The sequence below is a fragment of the Perognathus longimembris genome, chromosome 7, assembly GCF_023159225.1.
Source record: "Perognathus longimembris pacificus isolate PPM17 chromosome 7, ASM2315922v1, whole genome shotgun sequence".
Taxonomy (NCBI): domain Eukaryota; kingdom Metazoa; phylum Chordata; class Mammalia; order Rodentia; family Heteromyidae; genus Perognathus; species Perognathus longimembris.
The window spans coordinates 69,427,262-69,449,964 of NC_063167.1; the positions used below are offsets into that span (position 1 = coordinate 69,427,262).

General features: G+C 44.6%; 1 protein-coding gene across 5 annotated transcripts in view; it reads right to left on the bottom strand.

Moving 5' to 3' along the window:
* The window catches only part of LOC125355435 (glutathione S-transferase Mu 1), a 50,150-nt gene extending 42,057 nt beyond the window's left edge, over positions 1-8,093 (bottom strand). Inside the window, exons 1-8 of one of the 5 annotated variants that reach the window (XM_048351808.1) lie at positions 7,965-8,093; positions 7,615-7,690; positions 7,161-7,225; positions 6,843-6,924; positions 6,638-6,738; positions 5,609-5,704; positions 5,413-5,523; positions 2,542-2,910 (exon numbers count right to left, since the gene is read on the bottom strand). In XM_048351808.1, the coding sequence (XP_048207765.1) occupies positions 2,821-2,910; positions 5,413-5,523; positions 5,609-5,704; positions 6,638-6,738; positions 6,843-6,924; positions 7,161-7,225; positions 7,615-7,690; positions 7,965-8,000 (657 nt within the window). In that variant the 5' untranslated portion in view covers positions 8,001-8,093 and the 3' untranslated portion in view covers positions 2,542-2,820. Of the gene's footprint in view, positions 1-2,541; positions 2,911-5,412; positions 5,524-5,608; positions 5,705-6,637; positions 6,739-6,842; positions 6,925-7,160; positions 7,226-7,614; positions 7,691-7,964 lie in introns of those variants that run through there. The other 4 variants (XM_048351806.1, XM_048351805.1, XM_048351803.1 and 1 more) reach the window with 4 other exon arrangements.
* Between the last annotated feature and the right edge of the window lie 14,610 nt (positions 8,094-22,703).

Consider the following 22,703-nt stretch of genomic DNA (forward strand, 5'->3'; position numbering starts at 1 on the left):
AGGAACTCTATGAAGTCCACAGACAAGAAAAGATGAGGTAAAGAATTTTTTCCCCAAAATATCTCTATAGAAATCTCTGCTACTGGGCTGGGAATATGGCCTAGTGGTAAAGTGCTCACCTCCTATACATGAAGCCCTGGGTTCGATTCCTCAGCACCACATATATAGAAAAATCTGGGAGTGGCGCTGTGGCTCAAATGATAGAGTGCTAGCCTTGAGCAAAAAAGAAGCCAGGGAGAGTGCTCAGGCCGTGAGTGCAAGCCCCAGGACTAGCAAAAAACAGAACAGAACAAAAGAAATCTCTGCTACCCTTGGTGCTGCTCTCAGTAAGTGGCTGAGTCTAGGGGTTTTTATACCTTGAGCTATGCCTTGACTGGTTGCTCCTTTTATAATTAGGCATTTGGAAAGTGGCCTTTTTATTGGCTGGGTCTTAGAACATCCTGACTGGATTTCCCCTCCCCGCCCCCAGTCTTGGGGCTTGAACTCTGGGCCTGGGTGCTATCTCTGTGCCTCTTTGTGCTCAAGGCTAGCACTCTACCACTTGAGCCACAGTGCCACTTCCAGCTTTTTCTGAGTAGTTTATTGGAGATAAGGGTCTCAAGGACTGCATGTCCTAGTTTTGAACCGTGATCCTCAGAACTCAGCTCCCTGAGTAGCTGGGATTACAGGTGTGAGCCACAGACCCCAAAATGGATATATTTTTAAAAATTCCCAACCAAGTCACTTCTGCAAATCCCTTTCCTCCCAAAGTCTTGGGAAGGCTATTGAATTCTGAGGAACAAAAGGGGTTAAGGAGTGGCCAGAGGCAGGATGTTTTGTTTCCTGGGGAACTTCAGCAACAATGTCATCTCTTTTGTCTTTGGTTTCTACTTGCCAAGCCAAGATACTATCCAGGGACCCAGCTTCCTATCTCATATCTCCTTTTGTCACCCAGAGTCCCATTCCCATCAGCCAACCCAGCTGTAGACAACAGAACAAAGAACCCCAACCCCATCAACACAGTCAGCCCAGAGGCTACCGGTAAGTAGCTCCTTCCTATAACCCTATCTACTCATTAGGCTGAGATCCCTCTTCAAAGCCAGCCTGGGCAGGAGAAGAGTTTATCTCTAATTAAAAACCCAAAAGCCAGAAGTGGAGCTGTGGCACAAGGGAAATGAAGCATGAGCATGGATTCCTAAGTTGCCCTAGGACTGGGATGCCTGGAGTTTTAGTGTTTGAAATATATTAGTTTCGAAACCTGAGCCATTCTCAGAATGGCCACACCCATCCTATTCACACCTTGCTTTGGGGGATTTTTTTTTTTTTTTGCCAGTCCTGGGCCTTGAACTCATGGCCTGAGCACTGTCCCTGGCTTCTTTTTGCTCAAGGCTAGCACTCTGCCACTTGAACCACAGCGCCACTTCTGGCCGTTTTCTATATATGTGGTGCTAAGGAATCGAACCCAGGGCTTCATGTATGTAAGGCAAACACTCTTGCCACTAGGCCATATAATTTTTAATTATAACTCCTGCAAACACCAGGCAGACCAAAATGGCCCACCTGACTTACCACCAAATTGCCTTCTTGGAATCTGCCTCTCCCAATGACTGATAAACTGTAGCTACACCACAAAGGGAGAAAAACAGATGACCATACCTGTTCTTCCTTAAGATAAAGCTAACTGTGACCTTTCACTTCTGTAAATGAGCAAGCGCTTGCTCTCTTGCTTTAATCATTAACTGCTAAATTCTGCTTCTGTAAATTAGCTTGCCTGCCTTTATAAATCCCCTGCTACTGAGGTTCAGGGCTACTCACTCCAGAGCTGAGTTAGCCCCGGCCGGTCATTTTGCTTAATAAATGGAACCTTGGTTTGAGACAAAGCATGGTCTGGTTGCTTTTCGGGCGTCACTCCATTTCACAAGTGGTAAAGCTCTTGAGCACAAAAGTTCAGAGGCAGCTCCCAGGCCCTGAACTCAATCTCTAGGACCCCCTCTTCTCCCCCCCCCCCACACACACATATAAAACAAGATACAGAGCAAGTATAACTTTACACACGGTCGGCAGCTCCCACACTGGGGAACAGGGACTGTACAGTGGGCAGAACTGGGCTTTCAGGCATTGCTGGGGATTGGAGTCAGTCAAGCTCCTCAAGCAGAAGAGAGGCTGTTTCAAGGCAGGGACAGAAAAGTGAGGGAGAATTCTGCTGAAGAAACAAGGAGCTGAGACTTACAGAGGTTCAACTTGATGAGAGCATTAGAAAAAGTAATTGGAAAAAAAGTAAAGGAAAAGGAGAGAGGATGATAAAACTGGCTGGAGTTACAGGCCTTTTTAGAATATATTAGACAGTGCCAGAAACCACTCAGACATCCAGGTATAGAAGAACAAAGGAAAAGTTTATTGCCAGCAAAGGGGACTAGCAAGACCCCTTCTCACTTGGGAGAAGTGAGAAGTGCCATCTATTGTCTGGGGTGACATATAAGCTAGGTTGTCTTAGAGGTGGGAACCTCGGTGTGGACGTGCATACCAGGGGCTTCATCATGTCGGGCATATATACCAGGGTCTTAATCATGTCGGGCTATGATTGATAGCAGTTGTGGGTAGGGAGTCCTGCAGCTGCCTTGACCCTGGAGGTCACTTGTAAAGGGATCTTGTTACCTTATATGGTCATAAAATGTACTAAAGAAATGTCATCTTGGGGAAGTGGGGGTGGGGGGCTACATGTTTGCTGCCCTTACTACATGGGCCTATTGTTGCTTAGGAAGGGAGCATGCTGAAGCTATTGGGGCTATCAGGCTGGATGTGTTTCCAAGGACCCAGAGCCAACAAGGGCAGCTGTGTGTCCTATTTTGGGTTCCACAGGGCCATCTTTGCAAACACAGGTCTAGAGCGAAAGCGGCTGGTCTTCATGTAGGTGGAGATTTTGTTCAAGCCCTGTGAAAAGGAAAGAGAAAACAGATCAGATCTTCTGCCTATTGGGCCAAGTAGCCCTCCTCTAAGAACATCCTGTTTATAGGGGTCAAAGGCCAGGGCACATCCTAGTCTGCTTAGTCCCATCCACCCCACCCCACCCCCAGCTATGGGAAGGGAGCTCTTCCGTTCCTTGTAATGAGGGCAAGTCTGGTCACTAAGCAAGGTTCTTTATGTAAATTAGGCGTCACAATATACGCAAAAAAAAAAAACCCTCCCAGGGCTGGAGTCAGCGTGTCACTCTATGCTGACTGTGAACTGGCCCCCAGACTCTCTGCAGTAGGCTCTATCACTTGTTGTCTGTTCAGACATGCTCTTCTTTCACAGGGACACCCCTCCCTATCAGGATTAGCACAGAGAAGAGATCTATACAGAAAGGCCACAACTTGGCAGTGTCTGTAGAAAGAGATCCCAGACCTTACTCTATGACACAGCAAATCCTGAATGCAAGGGGACACACCATGAATAGTGAATGGGAAGGAAAGGACAGATAGATGCTTATCATTCTTCTGTAGCAGAAAGCCCAAATTTTGAAAGCAAGTACCTGAACCCACACTTGCTGAGCCCCAGAGTGAAAATGACCAAGCTAATACTGAAGTGTGATTTCTTTTCAGTGCTCAAATAAAAGGACTCAAAGATAGGGGCTAGCCAGGTGTCAGTGACTCACACCCATGAGTGCTTTGAGAGACTGATATTAGGAGAATTGTGATTCCAGGGCAGCTCAGGCAGAAAAGTCTTCAGGACCTATTTTAGTGGGAGTTAGGCATGGTCACACATGTCTGTCATCAAAGATACAGTGAAAAGTGAAAAACAGGACAATTATGGTCCAGGAGTAACATAAAGCAAGACCCTAGCTCAGAAATAGCCAGCACAGACAAGGCACTAGTAGCTCATGCCTGTAGTACTGACTACTCAGGAGACTGAGATCTGAGGATCAGCCAGCTAAGACAGAAAGGTCCATGAGACTCTTGTCTCCAATTAACCAGCATATAGCTGGAAGTGGAGATGTGGCTCAAGTGTTAGAGTGCCAGCCTTGAGCAAAAAATCTCAGGGACAGTTCCCAGGCCCTGAATTCAAGCCCTATCACCAGAACAAAAATAAAAAAATAAACAAACTAATAAAATCCTGCACTAGAGGTATGACTCAGTGAAAGCACCTGCCAAAACTCTGGTATTTCCAGGAGAAAGACAAGACTAGACAAGACAAGAGGGATGAAGGGAGGAAAGAAAAGAAAGAGGGGGGGAGGGAGAGAGAGAGAGAGAGAGAGAGAGAGAGAGAGAGAGAGAGAGAGAGAGAGAGAGGAAGAGAAGAAGGAAGGGAGGGAGAGAGAAAGAAAAAGGAAGGAAGGAAGGAATCCAGCAAGGCAAATCTGAGCAGACCTGTCTGGTTTCCGTTTGGAGCTTTCTGTTGTCTTCTATCCCAACCCACTACAGGCCACAGATCTGCACAGTCCCCAAGGCCACACCACTTGCACCAGAACCAAAGCTGATAAAACTAGCTAAGAAAGCACATCACTTCGTAGGGAAGAGGAAAGGAGAACAGATTCCGGCAGTTGCACTGATGCCTCCAGCACTCAAATCTCTAACAAAGTAGGCTTTATGAGGGTCAAACAGGTGGAATCTGGGAAACACCTGACTAGCTGTGAGGTGAGGGCCAGGCTGGACTCCTCAACATCTAGATGTCACCATGTACACCTCACAGTCCAGAATGCCCACTGCATTCTGCTATTTCAGCCCTAAATGGGAAGACATCATCCATGTCCCATGGAGCCAAGCAGTGTGCCTCATACAGAGAAGACAGCCAGAGACGACAACCTGTTTCACATTTGAGATACTAAAGAGTAGAAAGTGAAAGATGAACAACTGAAGATAAATTCCTCCAACAGAGGCCTCATATATCTACTCAGTCCAGCACCAACCACAGCGCTGGGGTCTCAGTGCTTCCATAGCTAGGGATCTAACCAAGCAAAGCCTTCTGCAGAGCAGGTGTGAATACTGTCTGTCTTGGTATTTCCCATCAGTCCCATCTCATCTGACTCTCCCGATGCCAGCTGCTCACACTCTGCTGACTCCTCCTCCTCTCCATAGGGTCCTAGGCAGGAAACTCAGGCTGCACAAGCTCTGGGGATTTTCCTTTCCCTACAAAGCAGACAGCCACTGATTGCTGCCCTTAGACTAAGCCAGAGGTTCACAAGGAGCCCAGCATAGCCTCCCCTGGCACTGGGACCGTGAACACTATCAAGTTCCTAATCTGTCCAATGGGACACATTGCTCTAACCACCCTGCAGGAATGCTGCAATGATAAACTTGGCTCGTAGATGCAAGTTGCTAAGCAAAGGAGCTGGCACAAAGCCAGCGCTCAGTAAACCCTAGTTATTCTTCACTCAGCTCCAGGACTAGGGAGGCATCATGGGAAGGGGAAAGGGAAGAAGTTTATCCATGAGGAAAAAGGATTGAGGGGTGTCACCTCAAAGCGGGAAATGAAGTCTTTCAGGTTGGGGAACGCATCCAGGCACTTGGGTTCAAACATTTGATGCTGGTCAAGAATATCATAAGCCAGGAAATCCACAAAGGTGATCTGCAGAAAGCCGAAAATGAATGGGGCTGAAATTTCATAACCTACAGGAAAAACAAGTTCTCCTCCCTGTGACCCTCCTCCTTACCTTGTCCCCTGCAAACCAAGGCCTCTTCCCCAGGAACTGTGAGAAGAGCTTGATCTTGTCAGGGAGGCCCTCTAAGAATTCAGGCTTCAGTTTCTCCTGAGGCAGAAAACTGCTGTCAGGACCCTCAGATGCAAGTCCTTGCTGCCCTCAACAGAGGCTGGTCTCAGCTGGATTGAGAAGACTCCAACTACCTCCCCTGAAACAGGGTCCAAGCTCCTATCAACACATCACCATTTTTAAAATAATAGGCGACAGAGCCCATCTTTCAGGAGTGATGAGAAGCCAGAGAGGAATCCAGCACTGTTCCTCAATCTGTCACCACTGATGTACAAGCCACTTCCTGTGGTTGAGGCCCAAGAGTACTGTGGGTACCATCAAACTATGAACTCAGGCAGAATCAAATAGCAAACAATTGAAAATACTCAGGGGAAAAAACGGAATGTTCTACATAGTGGAACATCAGTAAAAGGCACAGGCTTCTGTAACATTTAAAAAATTAAAAAAGGAAAGTGAATTTTAGAGGATGAAAGGAAAGGGGAAGGATGAGGGGCTTGTCATCCATGTTGAGTTGACTTTCCAGAAAACCTGCTAGTCCTTGTTGTGGGTGTTAGGGGGACTTTCACTCCCGGAAAACAACTGGGAAGAAGTTGCAAAGACAGAGTGCCCCTCCAGCCCCATTGTCCTCTTTTCCCTCCTAGTTTGAAGCTGTGTATTCCAGGATCCTTGACGTTTTGTTCAGGGCAGAAATCAGTGATTTGAGCTGGGAAAGTCTGAACATAAGCTTTACTGTCCAGGTACTGAATTTCCCTCTGGAAAGGATGAAATGCATCCTAAGATTGGAATGAATTGCAAGTTTCATTCGAAGTCACATGAGGTTTGAGATTCACTCTATTTGGTACTTAGGAACACAATTTGCACAATGAGTACTAGTGAGGAGTTCAAATGGCAGACAGAACCAGAGCACGTGAGAACTTGAGAGCCTAGAACCTTAATCCAAGCATAATTCATTCAGGTTAAGGAAAGACTCACAAAATCAGGGCTGTAGCAAATCCTGGCTAGTTGCATGCGAGTGTCCCAAACCTGGTTCTCCAAAATGTCCACACGAATCTTCTCCTCTTCTGTCTCCCCACCTGCAGCCACACAACTCAGATGCACCCTCACCATCCCATCCCAACCAAACCAACCAGGATAGCCACTGCCTCCCCCCCCCCCCCCAGCAGCCAGCCCCACTCACACAGGTTGTGCTTTCGAGCAATGTAGCGCAGGATGGCATTGCTCTGGGTGATCTTGTGAGCGCCATCTATCAAGTAGGGCAGCTGGATAGACAAACAGGGAAGGTCATAAGGGGCCCCAGGTCCCAGCAGCCCTTCCCTGCGGTAGGACAGACACAGGACCTGGCACTCAGTGTGCCTGGCCATGGTGAGCCCTACATAAACAAACTGCAGAATGGATGCAAGAGCTGGGGCATGGAGCATCACAGAGACAATCTAGAAAAAGGTACTACAAGAGGGTCATCCTCATTTCCCCAGACCATCCCCTCCTGTTCACCTACATTGGGGAAGTCCAGGCCCAGCTTGAACTTCTCATTCAGCCATTGACTTCTGTCATAGTCAGGAGCTGTGGTAGACAAGATCAAGTGCAAACAAACCTCCCTGAGTCCAGCCCTTCTTCCCCGGACCCCCTGAGGCAGCGAATCTGCAATCTGACCAGCTCTGTCCCATATATCCATACGGGGATGAAGAATGCAGTGAGGAATCTACAAGACCCAGCTCACAGAAAGTTTAAGTTAGCACTAAGAAAATCAAATGGAATTATAGACAGCCCCCCCACTCCCAGCCCCCTGCAATGGAAAATTAAACTGCATCCTACAGGAGTTTCCTGAAGAGGCAGGTGCTGGGTGCAGGTGGAGGAGACCTGCAGAGCTGAGCAACAGGTGACCACAGTATAGGTGGCTGGGCACCCATGGGCAGGAGTGGGTCAGGATTCTGCCCAGGAGGTATCCTTACCATCCCCCATTGAATATATCTTCTCCTCATAGCTGGAGTCTGTGTATTCCAGGAGCAGGCGGATGGCATAACCCAGCTGGGAGAGAAGGCAGATGACAGAGGTCAGAGATTGCGGGGGAGTGGGAAGAGGAGTGCTGACAGTAACTTCCTCTCCTCCAAGTGAACCTGTTTGTGCCTAATGTCAACACACACACACACACACACACACACACACGCATGCACACACCCCTGAGAGAGAAAAGCAGATTCCATCCAGCTACTCCTGAGTGTTCTAGAAACAGCCCCCATCTATTCAGCATGTCCCCACCCCACGCCCTTGTCACCCCCCTCCACTGGGACCCCTTGCTCACCCCTCGGATGTCCCAGTAACCCAATGTCATAGGCATGGTGCTGGTGCTGTAAACTGAGCCGACTGGCTTTGTTCTGTCTGGCTCCCAACAGCTGTGAGGACCAAATGAAGAAGGAAATGCTTTGACCAGGCTGTGGTCAGTCTTCAGCCCGCCCCTTCCCTCTCGGCACCGCCCCGTCCACCATCTCAGCCAATCCGGAAAGCCTGGATTTAGCGCTGGGACCCCACCCACTAGGAGGGAAAAACATTAGTGCAGCTCTGCCAGGAACCTTCCAGAACCCAAGACTGGGGCTCCAGAAGCCAAAACCAGGGTCCAGCTAGTCTGCTGGCCAGTCTAGCCAGAGGGTCATTGTCCAAACCCTGATCTGCTGAATCCACGATGCTTTGGCAGTGTTCTTTAGTGACGGAGATGCTCTGGACAGGAATAGCAATGATGTTATCTCTGCTCTCTCCTCGTGACATAGTTCAGTTTCCATCACTGTCAAGTTCCTACAGGCTCTGGGTGACTCAGGTTGAGAAAAATACCTTACAGGTAATAACCTGGAAGGTTAATACTCCACTTTGTCACAGGAGATCATGCAAATCCAGATGATCTGCAGAGCTCTGCTCAGGTGGTAGCTCAGACCCACTGGCAGGCCCTGTAGCCAATGCTCCCCAGCTGGGTCCAGTTCTGTATCTAGGCTTAGGCCTTAAGGAAGGTCCTCCCTGGATTTGTCCACAGAGAAGCTCTGTGCCCTGCACTTACACAAAGCTGGCCTTTAAATTGTTTTAAGTCCTTACAAATTACTTAACACTCTGAGTTTTGTATATCTTTGGAGGAAAAAATACTAGACTCAATTGAGGAAAGACTTTGGAAGTATAGGGAATGTCTTCATGTTTTTACACCCTGAGAGGAGTGGACAGGGAGGGAGGCTGGGTGAAGGAGAAGAGGCCATGCTGCCCAGGACAAGGACTCACAGGAGCAGGGAAGGTGGGCCCTTCAGGAGGAGAGCAGCTCTGCAGAAGGAGAGAAAGAACTCCCAGCAAGTTCTCATAGGCAGGAGGGACATCCTGTGGGTGAGATAGGTCTCGAAAGGCAGTAGGGAATAATCAGGACTGGAGACACTGGAAGGTGGTCAGAAGCAAGGGACTGTAGTCCATTAATGGCCTCACAGAAATTTGCCCCTAATTTAATCAATTCTCTGGATATTTGTATGCTATATCCTGAGTGTATAGTGGAGACTACTTTTAACGCTTTAAAGAGACACTGTGTGGGTCATCAACATATATTGGTGGAACATGGCTGAGAGCCTTTAGAATGACCCCCTTGGCTGGAATCCATAATTTCTTCCAGCTTTATGGTGACACCTTTAAGGCAATTCACAGAAATTTCACATAAAATGGCCTCAATTTTTTAAATTACAACTTACTGTAAATAAATAAATTAAATTAAATAAGTTGAAATTAATCCTACTTCATGGAAAAAGTTTCTCAAATACTGTGTGTGTTAGGAAACCCAGAAATTTTTCTTGACCTGAAAAAAGAGAACAATTATGTTCACTGTCAAAATTATGAAAGGAGACCCTTTTTTCTTTTTCTTTTAATTTTTAATTATTGTTAAGTAATTGTACAAAGGTATTTCAATTCATCATGTCAGTTTATGATATAATGCATCTGGATAAAGTAGATCTTATTCTCTCATCATTTACAAAATGAATAGTAAATAAGTATGGTGGTACATGCTTGTAACACCAGCACTTAGGTAGAAAAACAAAAGGATAAATTAATTAATTTAATTAAAATTAAAATTTGAAGTTGAAGGCAGGCATATGCTACAGAATGAGACCCGAGAGGCTGAGAGCAGAAGAATCTCAATTTGAGACAGTTTGGGCAGAAAAGTTCTCCTAGACAAATACATAGGGTAAATTCTTTAGGATGTAGTTATACACATTTTTGGACAATACCCCCAAAGCCCAGGAGACCAAAGCAAAACCAGATAAATGGGGTTACACTAAACTAAAACATCTCTGCTCTACAAAGAAATAAGCAATAAAGGACAGATTCCACAGAATGAGAGAAAAATGAGCAAATTATATCTGACAAGGGGTTAATATCTGGGATGTGTAAGGAACTCCAAAAAAAATCAATAGCAAATAATGATAACTGGATTAAAAACTTGGACAATATACCGAAATCAGTATTTCTGAAAAGAAGATATGCAAATGGACAGCAGGTATGTGAAAAATGCTCAATATCACTAATCATCAGTAAAATGCAACCCAAAATCTCAATGAGATACACCTCACCACAATAACAAAAGTGATTATCATAAAGGATAAAGAAAACAAGTAGCCAGGTGATGGTGACTCACACCTAGAGTTCTAACTACTCAGGAAGCTGAGTAGTTAGGATTACAGTTCAAAACCAACCCAGGCAGGAAAGTCTATGAGACTCTTATCTCCAATTAACTACCACAAAGCTGAAAGTGATGCAGTGGCTCAAATAGTAGATTGCTAGCCTTGAGCAAGAATGCTCAGGAACAGTTCCCAGGCCCTTAGTTAAAGCTCCAGGACTGGTGAAAGAAGAAGGAAGGGAGGGAGGGAGGGAGGGAGGGAGGGAGGGAGGGGAGGGGAGGGGAGGGGAAGGAAAGGGAGGGGAGGGGAGGGGAGGGGAGGGGAGGGGAGGGGAGGGGAGGGGAGGGGAGGGGAGGGGAGGGGAGGGGAGGGAAAAGAAAAGTGTTTGTGAGGAGTTGGGGGAAAAGGAACACTTGCATACTGTAGTAGAAATGTAAATTGGTACATCCATTATGGAAAACAATATAATGGTTCCTCTAAAAATTAAAAATAGGAGGACAGAGGATCCAGAAATCCCACTATGGAGTGTGTATCCTAGGGAAATCAAATCAGTATGTGAAAGAGCCATCTACACTCCCAAGTTTATTTCAGCACTAGTCACAATATAGCCAAGACATGGAAACAACCTTAAGTGCCCAGCAAGTGATAAATGGGTAAGGAAAATGTGCAACATGTACCATGGAATAATATTCAGCTATAAAAAGAATGCAATCACCTCTTCCACCATTGATGCTGGAGAACTGGACAGCCACAGGTGGACAGTTGAAACTAGATCCCTGTTTCTTGTACAAAAGTCAGCTGAAAAGTAATCAAAGACCTTATTACAAGGAAGTGTTGGGAAAATACTGAAAAACCTTGGCACAGGCAAAGAGATCCTAGAATGGACTCAAATGACTCAGGAAATAAAGAACTGACAAATAGTATTATGGCAAATGATAAGGCTTCTTTACAGCAAAGGAAATAATTAACAGAGGGAATAAACCTACAGAACAGAAATAAACCTTTGCCAACTATTCATCTGACAGAAGACCAATATGCAGAACATATAAAACTCAAACATTCAGGCAGGTGGAAGGGTGAGAGCTGGCAACTTCACCACCTGAGAGGCTGAGGCAGGAGGATTGAGTTCAAGGCCAGCTTGAGCTATTTAAGAAAAGCCTGGAGCTGGAGATGTGGCTTAGTGGTAGAGTGCTTGTCTGTCTAGCATGCATGAAGCCCTGAGTTAGATTCCTCAGTACCACATAAACAGAAAAGGCCAGAAATGGTGGTGTGGCTCAAGTGGTAGAATGCTAGCCTTGAGTAAAACAAGCCAGGGACAGTGCTCAGGCCCTAAGTCCAAGCTCCAGACTGGCGAAAAAAACAAAAAAACTATCACAATTTTTTTTAACTCAAAAAATTGGAAAGTTGGGAGGGAAGAAAGATGGCGCCGATGGAATAGGGAGGCACTCCGACTCGCTCCAACGGCATAGTGAGCTGGGAACCCCAACACCCAACACCCCATCAAGAACCCAGCAAAACCAGCAGCCAGAAGCAGTGGAGAAACGCAGGAAAACAAAAAGGAGCAAAAAAGAAGAACCGAAAACCTACACGGAGCCGGAGATTCACCGGGGCACCCTCCCCCCTCCAGCCGACCCTGGCACAAACAGGGTCAGGCTGGGAAAGGGGAACCCGGCCATCGGCAGACAGGCTGCCAGGAGCGCAGAATTCATATAGGGGGAGACCCCACGGACACAAGGCAGGGTGCGGACCAAGACACACACCGGCAGCGACGAGAAGTTCGGGTCCACACCGGGTTCGGACAAGGGAACCCAGCGCGGCAGAAATCGGGAACCAGGGAAGCCACCACGACACTTAGCCAACCCCTGGAGGGCCAACGGCGGCGCGGGACACACACACAAAGCAGCAAAAGTGAGTGCCCTCCCCTCCCCCCCTCCCCCACCCCTGACGGAACAAAGAACCCACAAATCAGGCGGGGAAACCCCCATCAGGCGCTGGGAAGTCAGTTTAGCAGGGGAAGGGCTCAGCAGCACCAACACCCCACAGGTTCCTGAACTGGCAGAACCGGCCCCGCCCCCTTCCCAACAGGGGCCGGGAGACAGCCGGTTGTGCAAACCCCACCTGAGGCGCCTGGACCTCGCAGACTCTTACAACTAAAACCACAGGCGCTGGTGGGCAATACCAGCCCAGCAGGGTCACTGGAGCCTGATCACGTCCCCCCTCCTAACAGCGGAGGTGAGGTCTGAAGGTGCCAAGCCACACCCGGACAGTCGATCCCACTGGGCCCCACACGTACCCCCCCCCACAACGGACTCGTGGGAGGGCGCAAGCACAACCCAACAACCCAGGACTTGCTCTGGGAGGCATATCCCGCCTAAGTGCCTGTTGCACTGAACGCACAGCGCACAGGAGGGCGGGGCCCCCGGCGACAGCGCCCGCTCTGGTAGGCGTACCCTGCACTGGTGGGCGGGGACACAGCGACAGCACCTGCTGCCCGTAGACACGTCTACACAGGAGGGAGGGAGGAGCTACAAACCAAACCTGAGAAGCCATCCAGATCTCCAGATGCGCAAATCACAAAGAAACATAACTCAGTTCATCAAAGGGCAAGCCAACTCGCCAGCTCCAAAAAGCAGCACGACTGAAGAGGAGATGGAGACTAAAAAAGCAAATGAGGCCATGTTAACAGGAATGATCGAAAGCGTCAGAAATGAAATCAGAAAACAATTCCAGGAATTTAGAGCGGAAATCTGGAAGGACACCCAGGAAGCCAAGAAAGAAATGGAAGCAAAACTGGATACAATGCAAACCTGCTTTAAAGAAATGGAAGCAAAAATGGATACAATGCAAGCTGCCTTTAAAGAAAATCTCCACATCCTAAGAATTGAAATGCATGAAAAAATAGATTTAAAATACAACTCTTTAAAGGAAGAAATCTCCACGATCAGAGCTGATATGACAACCATAAATAGCTCTCTGACATCCATAAACTCCGCAATTGAAACCATGACACAAAGAGTAGACCATATAGAATCCAGAATCTCTCGCCTGGACGATGAAGCAGCTGACAACAACGAGAAAATGACCACACTCCAAGAAAAGGTGAAGCTTCAGGGAAGACTAATCCAGGAACTAATGGACAAAGACAAGAGATATAATCTGCGCATAATTGGAATAGAAGAAGGAGCCGAATATCAGAGCAGAGGGCTTAATCATGTTCTCAATAAAGTTATTGCAGAAAACTTCCCCAATCTCACAGGGGACCCCATCCAGGTAACCGAAGCCTATAGGACACCTGGCAGGCCAGACCCCAGGAAAGCCACCCCAAGGCACATAATATTCAAGACTTCAGACCTCAAGATTAAAGAGCAAATTCTGAATTCAGCCAAAGCGAAGAAGGAAACTTTTTTCAATGGGAAGAGGATTCGAATAACATCCGACTTATCCACACAAACTTACCAAGCTCGAAGCGAGTGGAAGAACACCATCCAAGTACTCCAGAATAACAATTTACAACCTCGGATCAAATATCCAGCGAAATTGGAGTTCACATTCGAAGGGAGAACCAGATCTTTCCACACCAAAGAGGAGCTAAAGGAGTATGTGAATAAAAAACCAGCCCTACAGCGAATATTAAGAGGGGAACCCCACCCAACAGAGATCGTAAAAGACACACAGACAGAATCAGAAAGAAACTTCAATAGCCAAAGCCCAGCAGAAACACAAGCTCACTAAAGACAAGAAGAAAAAAAAAAAAGAAGAAAAAACAGCCCACCAAGAAAATGGAAGGAGAAAAAACACCCTTATCCTTGATCTCTTTAAATATAAATGGTTTAAACTCCCCTATAAAGAGGAGCAGACTGGCAGAATGGATTCGCAAACAAAAAGTTGACATCTGCTGTCTACAAGAGACCCACCTTACAGCAAGGGACAAAAACAGGCTTCGAGTGAAAGGATGGAGCAAGATCTACCAAGCAAATGCATCCACCAAAACGGCAGGTGTAGCCATCCTGATCTCAGACAAGCTTGACTTCTCTTTAAAGTCCACTCAAAAAGACAAAGAAGGACACTACATATTAATACAAGGAAAAATCCAGGATCAAGAAATCACGGTGATAAATGTATACTCACCAAACAAAAGAGGCCCGACATATGTCAAGCAAATTCTCAAAGAATTACAGAGCAAGATAGACGCAAACACAATCATAGTGGGTGACTTTAATACTCCTCTCTCTCCAAGAGACAGATCCAACACTCAGAGGATTAGTAAGGGAGCTGAGGACCTAAATAACACCATTTCCCAAATGGATCTAACAGACCTATATAGAACCTTTCACCCCACAGAGACCCAATACACCTTCTTTTCAGCAGCCCATGGATCATATTCCAAAATAGACCACGTCATAGCCCACACAAAGAACCTCAGCAAATACAAAAGTATTGACGTCATCCCATGTATTATATCTGACCACAGTGGATTAAAGGTAACCCTCAACAACAAAGGATACCACAGAGCCTATACACACTCTTGGAGGCTAAACCCCACGCTGCTATCCAACACTTGGGCCACAGATCAAATTAAAGATGAAATCAACGAATTCATAAGCCACAATGACAAAGAAAACACATCACAAAGAAACCTATGGGACACAGCTAAGGCAGTTCTGAGGGGCAAGATCATTGCACTCAGCACCCACATTAAAAGAATGGAAGCAGAGCAGGTGAATACCCTCACGATGAAACTAAAACAACTGGAGAAACAAGAAATGACAGAATCTAAAACGACTAGGAGAGGAGAGATCACAAAGATTAAAGAAGAGATAAATCTGATTGAAAATAGAAAGACCATTCAACAAATAAATAAGACTAAAAGCTGGTTCTTTGAGAAAATAAACAAAATTGACAGACCCCTTGCAAGACTTACAAAAAAAAGAAGAGAAGAGACTCATATTCGTAAAATCAGGGACTCCACAGGAAAAATTACAACAAGTACACACGATATTCAAACAATCATAAGGAGCTATTTCCAAAACCTCTACTCAGCAAAAAACAATAATTCTACAGAAATGGATCAATTCTTAGAGAAGTACAAACTGCCCAAACTGAACCAAGAAGAAATAAATCAGCTAAATAAACCAATAACTTACGGTGAGATACAGGAGGTAATCAAGAACCTCCCTACTAAGAAAAGCCCAGGCCCAGATGGATTCACCAACGAATTCTACAAAACCTTTAGTGAGGAGCTAATTCCAATACTCCTCAAACTCTTCCGCGAAATAGAAATGGAGGGAGAAATTCCAAACTCATTCTACGAAGCTAATATCATACTAATTCCCAAACCAGGCAAAGACCCAACAAAAAAAGAGAACTACAGACCAATATCACTAATGAACACAGATGCAAAGCTCCTCAATAAAATATTAGCTAATAGGATCCAGAAAGTGATCAAGAATATCATACATCATGACCAAGTAGGCTTCATCCCTCAGTCACAAGGATGGTTCAACATCCGTAAATCAATCAACGTAATTCACCACATAAACAGAGCTAAAATCAAGAATCACATTGTTATCTCAGTCGATGCCCAAAAAGCCTTTGACAAAATACAACATCCATACCTATTAAAAGCTTTGGAGAGAACAGGAATAGATGGAACATTCCTCAAAACAATAAAAGCCATATACAACAGACCAACTGCTAATATCATATTAAATGGAGAGAAACTTAAGTCATTCCCCCTAAAATCAGGAACAAGACAAGGATGCCCACTCTCCCCACTTCTGTTCAACATAGTGCTGGAATCCCTAGCCATAGCAATAAGGCAAGAGGAGGACATCAAAGGGATCCACATCGGCAAGGAAGAAATCAAGTTATCCCTATTCGCAGACGACATGATCTTGTATCTGAAGGACCCAAAAACCTCAGTACCCAAACTCCTACACCTAATAAACCAATTTGGCAAAGTAGCAGGATATAAAATCAACCCACAAAAGTCAGCAGCTTTTCTGTACACCAGCAATAGACAAACAGAAAAGGAAATTATGGAAACAATTCCATTTACAGTAGCCAAAAAAAGAATAAAGTACCTAGGGATCAACTTAACCAAGGACGTGACGGACCTATTCAATGAAAACTACAAAAATCTAATAAGGGAAATCAAAGAAGACACAAGGAGATGGAAAGACCTCCCATGCTCATGGGTAGGCAGAATCAATATAGTGAAAATGGCCATATTGCCCAAATTGTTATACAAATTCAATGCAATACCTATCAAAATCCCAGCCACATTCTTCACTGAAATAGAGAAACCAATCCATAAATTCATATGGAACAGCAAAAAACCTAGAATAGCCAAAGCAATTCTAGGCAAAAAAAGCAATGCAGGAGGTATCACAATACCTGACTTCAAGATCTACTACAAGGCCATCATAACAAAAACAGCATGGTATTGGTATAAAAACAGATCGGAAGACCAATGGATTAGAACTGAAGACCCAGAAATAAAACCGCACTCTTACAGCCAACTGATATTCGACAAAGGAGCTAAAGATATACAATGGAATAAACATAGCCTCTTCAACTACTGGTGCTGGGAGAACTGGGCAGCCATATGCAGAAAACTCAAAGTAGACCCAAGCCTATCACCATGCACCAAGATCAACTCAAAATGGATCAAGGACCTCAACATCAGACCTGAATCCTTGAAACTACTGAAGGACAGAGTAGGAAAGACACTAGAACTTATAGGCACAGGAAGGAATTTCCTGAATAGAGTCCCAGGGGCACAACAAATAGGAGAAAGACTCGACAAATGGGACTACTACAAATTAAAAAGTTTCTGCACAGCTAAGGACATAGCCACCAAAATAGAAAGACAGCCAACGATATGGGAAAGGATATTTACCAGCACAGCAACAGACAAAGGCCTGATATCGGTCATCTACAGAGAACTCAAAAAACTAAGCCCCTCCAAGCCCAATAAACATATTAGGAAATGGGCAAAAGAGCTAAAGAGAGACTTCTCAAGAGAAGATATAAAAATGGCAAAGAAACATATGAGGAAATGCTCAACATCCCTGCTAGTAAAGGAAATGCAAATAAAAACAACCCTGAGATACCACCTCACCCCAGTTAGAATGGCCTATACTCTGAACTCAGGAAACAACAAATGCTGGAGGGGCTGTGGGGAAAGAGGAACCCTTCTCCATTGTTGGTGGGAGTGCAAATTAGTACAACCACTTTGGAGAACAGTATGGAGGTTTCTCAAAAAGCTCAATATAGACCTACCCTATGACCCAGCCATACCACTCCTAGGCATCTATCCTAAACAGCAAAACCCAAGATATCAAAAAGGCATTTGTACTACCATGTTTATCGCGGCACAATTCACAATAGCTAAAATATGGAAACAACCCAGATGCCCCTCCACAGACGAATGGATCCAAAAAATATGGTACTTATACACAATGGAATACTACATAGCGATTAGGAATGGTGAAATATTGTTATTTGCAGGGAAATGGTCGGAACTCGAACAAATAATGTTGAGTGAGACAAGCCTAGAACACAGAAAACAAAGGGGCATGATCTCCCTGATATATGACTGTTAACAAAGGGAGACGGAGAGACAGTAAAGACCAAGTCTGTGAATACTGTATATGTTCTTGATACATTGTATATTGCATATATGTCAACCTGACCTAGACAAGGGATAGAAAAACAGGTTGTAAGATATCATAAGAAATGTACACACTGCCCTACTATGTAACTGCACCCTCTTTGCACAACACCTTGTAAAAAAATTTATGTCCAATTAATAAAAAAAAAAAAAAAAAAAAAAATTAACAGGGCTGGGGATATAGCCTAGTGGCAAGAGTGCCTGCCTCGGATACACGAGGCCCTAGGTTCGATTCCCCAGCACCACATATACAGAAAACGGCCAGAAGCGGCGCTGTGGCTCAAGTGGCAGAGTGCTAGCCTTGAGCGGGAAGAAGCCAGGGACAGTGCTCAGGCCCTGAGTCCAAGGCCCAGGACTGGCCAAAAAAAAAAAAAAAAAAAAAATTAACAGCAACAGAAAAGTAATTCCATCAACAAACACACAAACTATCTAAATAGGCAGTCCTCAAAGGCCAAATACAAATGGCTAATAAATATATGAAAAAATACTCAACATCGTTAGTCATTAGGGAAATGCAAATCAAACCTTCATTAAGATTCCATTTTGCCCCAGACAAAATGACTATTTAAAAATAAAATGGCACTGAGTGCTACTCAGGAGGCTGAGATATGAGGATTGCAATTTGAAGCTGCCAGGCCAGAATAGTCTATGAGATTCTTATCTCCAATTAAAAAGCTGAAAATGAAAGTTAAGTGGTAGAGTGCCAATCTTGAGTAAGAAAGCCAAGCAACAGTCCCCATTCAGGGCAAAGGAGCTAAAGAGAGACTTCACAGGAGAAGAGATTAAAATGGCAAAGAAGCATATGAGGAAATGTTCAACATCCCTGGCAGTAAAGGAAATGCAAATAAAAACAACCCTGAGATACCACCTCACCCCAGTTAGAATGGCCTACACTCTGAACTCAGGCAACAACAAATGCTGGAGGGGATGCGGGGAAAGAGGAACCCTTCTCCACTGTTGGTGGGAGTGCAAATTAGTACAACCACTTTGGAGAACAGTATGAGGTTCCTCAGAAAGCTCAGCATAGACATACCCTATGACCAAGCCATACCACTCCTAGGCATCTATCCTGAACAAAAGGTCTCAGGATATCATAAAGACATCTGCACATCCATGTTTATCGCTGCACAATTCACAATAGCCAAAATATGGAAACAACCCAAATGCCCCACTACAGATGAATGGATCCAAAAAATGTGGTACCTATACACAATGGAATACTATATAGTGATTAGAAATTATAAAATATTGGTATTTGCAGGGAAATGGTCAGAACTTGAACAAATAATGTTGAGCAAAACAAGCCTAGAACACAGAGAACAAAGGGGCATGGTCTCCTTGATATATGACTGTTGGGGGAAGGGGAAGTAGAGACCAGGTCTGGGAAACAAAACTTCTTTTCAAATGGTATTTCCACAGGTTTGGGTCAGCGACCTTACATTATGTATCTAAAACCAAACAACTACTAATCATAAAAAGGTCTAGAATAGACCTATCAGTGGATCATAATAGCTTAACAGCTATGTACATATGATCATATAAGATCAGGATAAGCAAAAACAACTCCAAGAGAAGGACACCGGAGGATTCTATTGTTCACATTACATTTAAAGTTCTAGGTGAATTTCCTTTGGTGTACGCTACGTGGTTACTGTATATAATTTTGGTACACTGAGTATTGTATATATGCCTACCTGATCTAGGGAAAGGAAAGAAAAACGAGGGTGTAAGATATCACAAGAAATGTACTCACTGCCTTATTATGTAACTGTACCCCTTTTGCACAACACCTTGTCAACAAAATTTAATTAATAAAAAAAGAGTCCCCGATTCAAGCCCCAGTACCAGCACAAGAAAATAAACACAAAATAAATAAATAAGCAGCTAAATACATAATAAATAAATAGTTAAACGGGTAACATAAATTTACTTTCTCTTGTAATGATGCTTGTCTGTAGTATAAGGGCACAAAAATAATTATTAAAAATAAACTTTGAAATAATAAAATAGCAAATATGTGGGGAGAAAGGAAAGCTTAAACACTGCTTTTAGTGCAGCTACTATGGAAATCAGCCACTATGGAGGTTCCTCCAAAAACTAAGAATAGAACCATTACTTGATCCAGATTTATCACTCTGGATATATACTCAAGAGAAATTAAATCAGCTTATAGTAGAAACACACGTACATCTGTGTTTACTGCAGACTGTCCACAACAGCCAAGTCATCGAATCAGCCTGATGCCTATCCACAAATAAATGCATAGAGAAAATAAGGTGTGCATTCATAATGAAGTATTGTTCAGCCACAAAATAAAAAGAATGAAATGAGATCATTTGCAGGAAAGCAGATGAAATTAGCTAGACACTGAGAGAAAAGTATCACATGTGTTGTCTCATATTTGTAGAAACGGAAGGAAGGAAGGAAGGAGGGAGGAAGGGAGCGAGGGAGGGAGCGAGGGAAGGAGGGAGAAGAAAGAGAGACGGGGAGGGAGGGAAGGAGGGAGGGAAAGGGAGAAGAGGAGAGGAGAGGAGAAGGGAAGGGAAGAGAAGAGAAGAGAAAAGAGACTGCTAGGGTATGGGAAGAGAACTGAAAGGAGAAGAGATAGTGGAGGTAGGTAAGAGAAGGCAGTAGGCAGGGATGAGAAAATTATCATGACCCATGAGAAAGGATGACTTGCGAATTCATGAAACATTCCATGAGGGAGAAAAAAAACTAATACCATGAAAGTTGAGAATAGAGCAGTAGTTACCAGAAGTAGGGAAAATAGGCTGGAGAGAAGGATGGAGAGATATTGATCAAGGAATAAAGGTAGCTAGGAGCAAGGAGTTCTAGTATACTATTATTGCACAGTAGGGGGACTAATAACAAAGTTAATGTGTAGAAACCAGCCTGAGCAGGAAAATCTGTGAGCCTCTTCTCCCCAAATAACAAGCAAAAAGCCAGAAGTGAGATGTAGCTCAAGTGGTAGAGCACTGGGCTTGAGGGAAAACGCTAAGTGAGAGTGAGAGACCCTGAGTTCAAGCCCCACTAGTGGTACATACATGTGCTCGTGTGCACATGTGTGCACACATACAGAGAGAGAGAGAGAGAGAGAGAGAGAGAGAGAGAGAGAGAGAGAGAGAGAGAGAGAAATAAAAAAGAAAAAGAAAGGATTTTGAATGTTTCCACCACAAGTATTTGTGGTAGTACTGGGGTTTGATCTCTGGGTCTCCAGCTTGAGCCATGCCCCAGCCCAAGCTTTTATTTCATATAGCTGTTACAAAAATAATTGTAAATCTGGACTTAGAGCGCCACCTAGTACAGAGATGACTACAGGTCCAAATAAAATAAGACACAGAATGATTAGCTTGTTCTTATCAGGGATTTTGCTAATCTCAACCATCACTAACCGACTATGGGAAGGGTTACTTGGCTCTGCTGTAATCTGAAGTACAGAAGGAACAGCTGAGCACAGCTCATCTGGAATGATTTGGAGGACTCATTTAACTACATAGACATACCTGGGAAGAATCACTGTCCTATGAGGGCCTGAATCCTCACCCAGACCTAGCATCAAGAGAAAAAGTAGAATGTCCTGCCAAGAGCCAGTGGCTCATGCTTGCAATCCTAGCTATTCAGGAGGCAGAGATATGAGGACTGTTGCTTGAAGCCAGCCCTGGCATACAAATGCAGAGAATCTTATCTCCATATTAACTACTAAAAAGCTGAAAGTGGAAGTATGGACTTGAATTTAGGGATTAGTGCTCTTCTTGGCTTTTCTGCTCAAGGCTAGCACTCTACCACTTGAACCACAGCTCCAAAAAGAGAAAAGTATTCCTATGTAGCCAGCTGTTCCCTTTGTTCACATTGCTTTTTGCTCTCTCACTCCTCCCATCATTCTCTCTGCCTGACTCCTCTCAGCATGCTGTGTCTTGGCACAAAACCAGTTATGATCAAGACACTACGTTCTCTTTACTTACTTATTATTTTTGTGTGTGTGCCAGTACTTGGGCTTGAACACAGGGCTTCACACTCTCACTTAGCTTTTTCACTCAATCTGGTGCTCCAGAAAAGACCCATCTTATCTGCCTGAGTTGCACTATGAAGTTTTATAATTCTGCTTTTACTTTTTTAAAAGAAGAGTCTTGACACACTACACCACTGATCTGAAACAAGAGCCAATTTGCCTCTCCAGGTACATTTGGCAAATGTCAAGAGACCTTTTGAATGGTTAAACTGGAAAGTGCTGATGGCATCTAAGGGACAGAGCACAGACACTCTGCTAAACCCCCTGCAATGCATAACACAGCCCCCCAACAGCAAAAAAAAGTTATGTGGTTCAGGCTGGCAATCATTCCCAAGTTAAACTCTAGTCTGTGTAATATGAATGGGTCAAAATCTGCAAATAGAAAATCACGGCCCTAGAATTGTTGTTTTAGCAGGAAGAAGGCACAAGAAGCCATTGCTATCATAGCTAGCTGGCATAGGGGTTGTCCTTGTAGCATCAGGTTGCAGACCAGGAATAAAACAAGGAAAAGTGAGCAGACACCTGGGTCTACCAGGTAGAGAGGCTAGGCAGCCTGGTCTCCTGATGCACAGGGGAAGGAGATACATGATTCTCTTCTGATCAACCTCCCATGCAGTCCTTAGACACTGTTCAAGGGCCAGATAGTCTACATTGAGCTCCAAGGTTGCAGAAAATATCACCATTGACTTACAATGACTTTGTTGAGACACAACGTGCATCTAA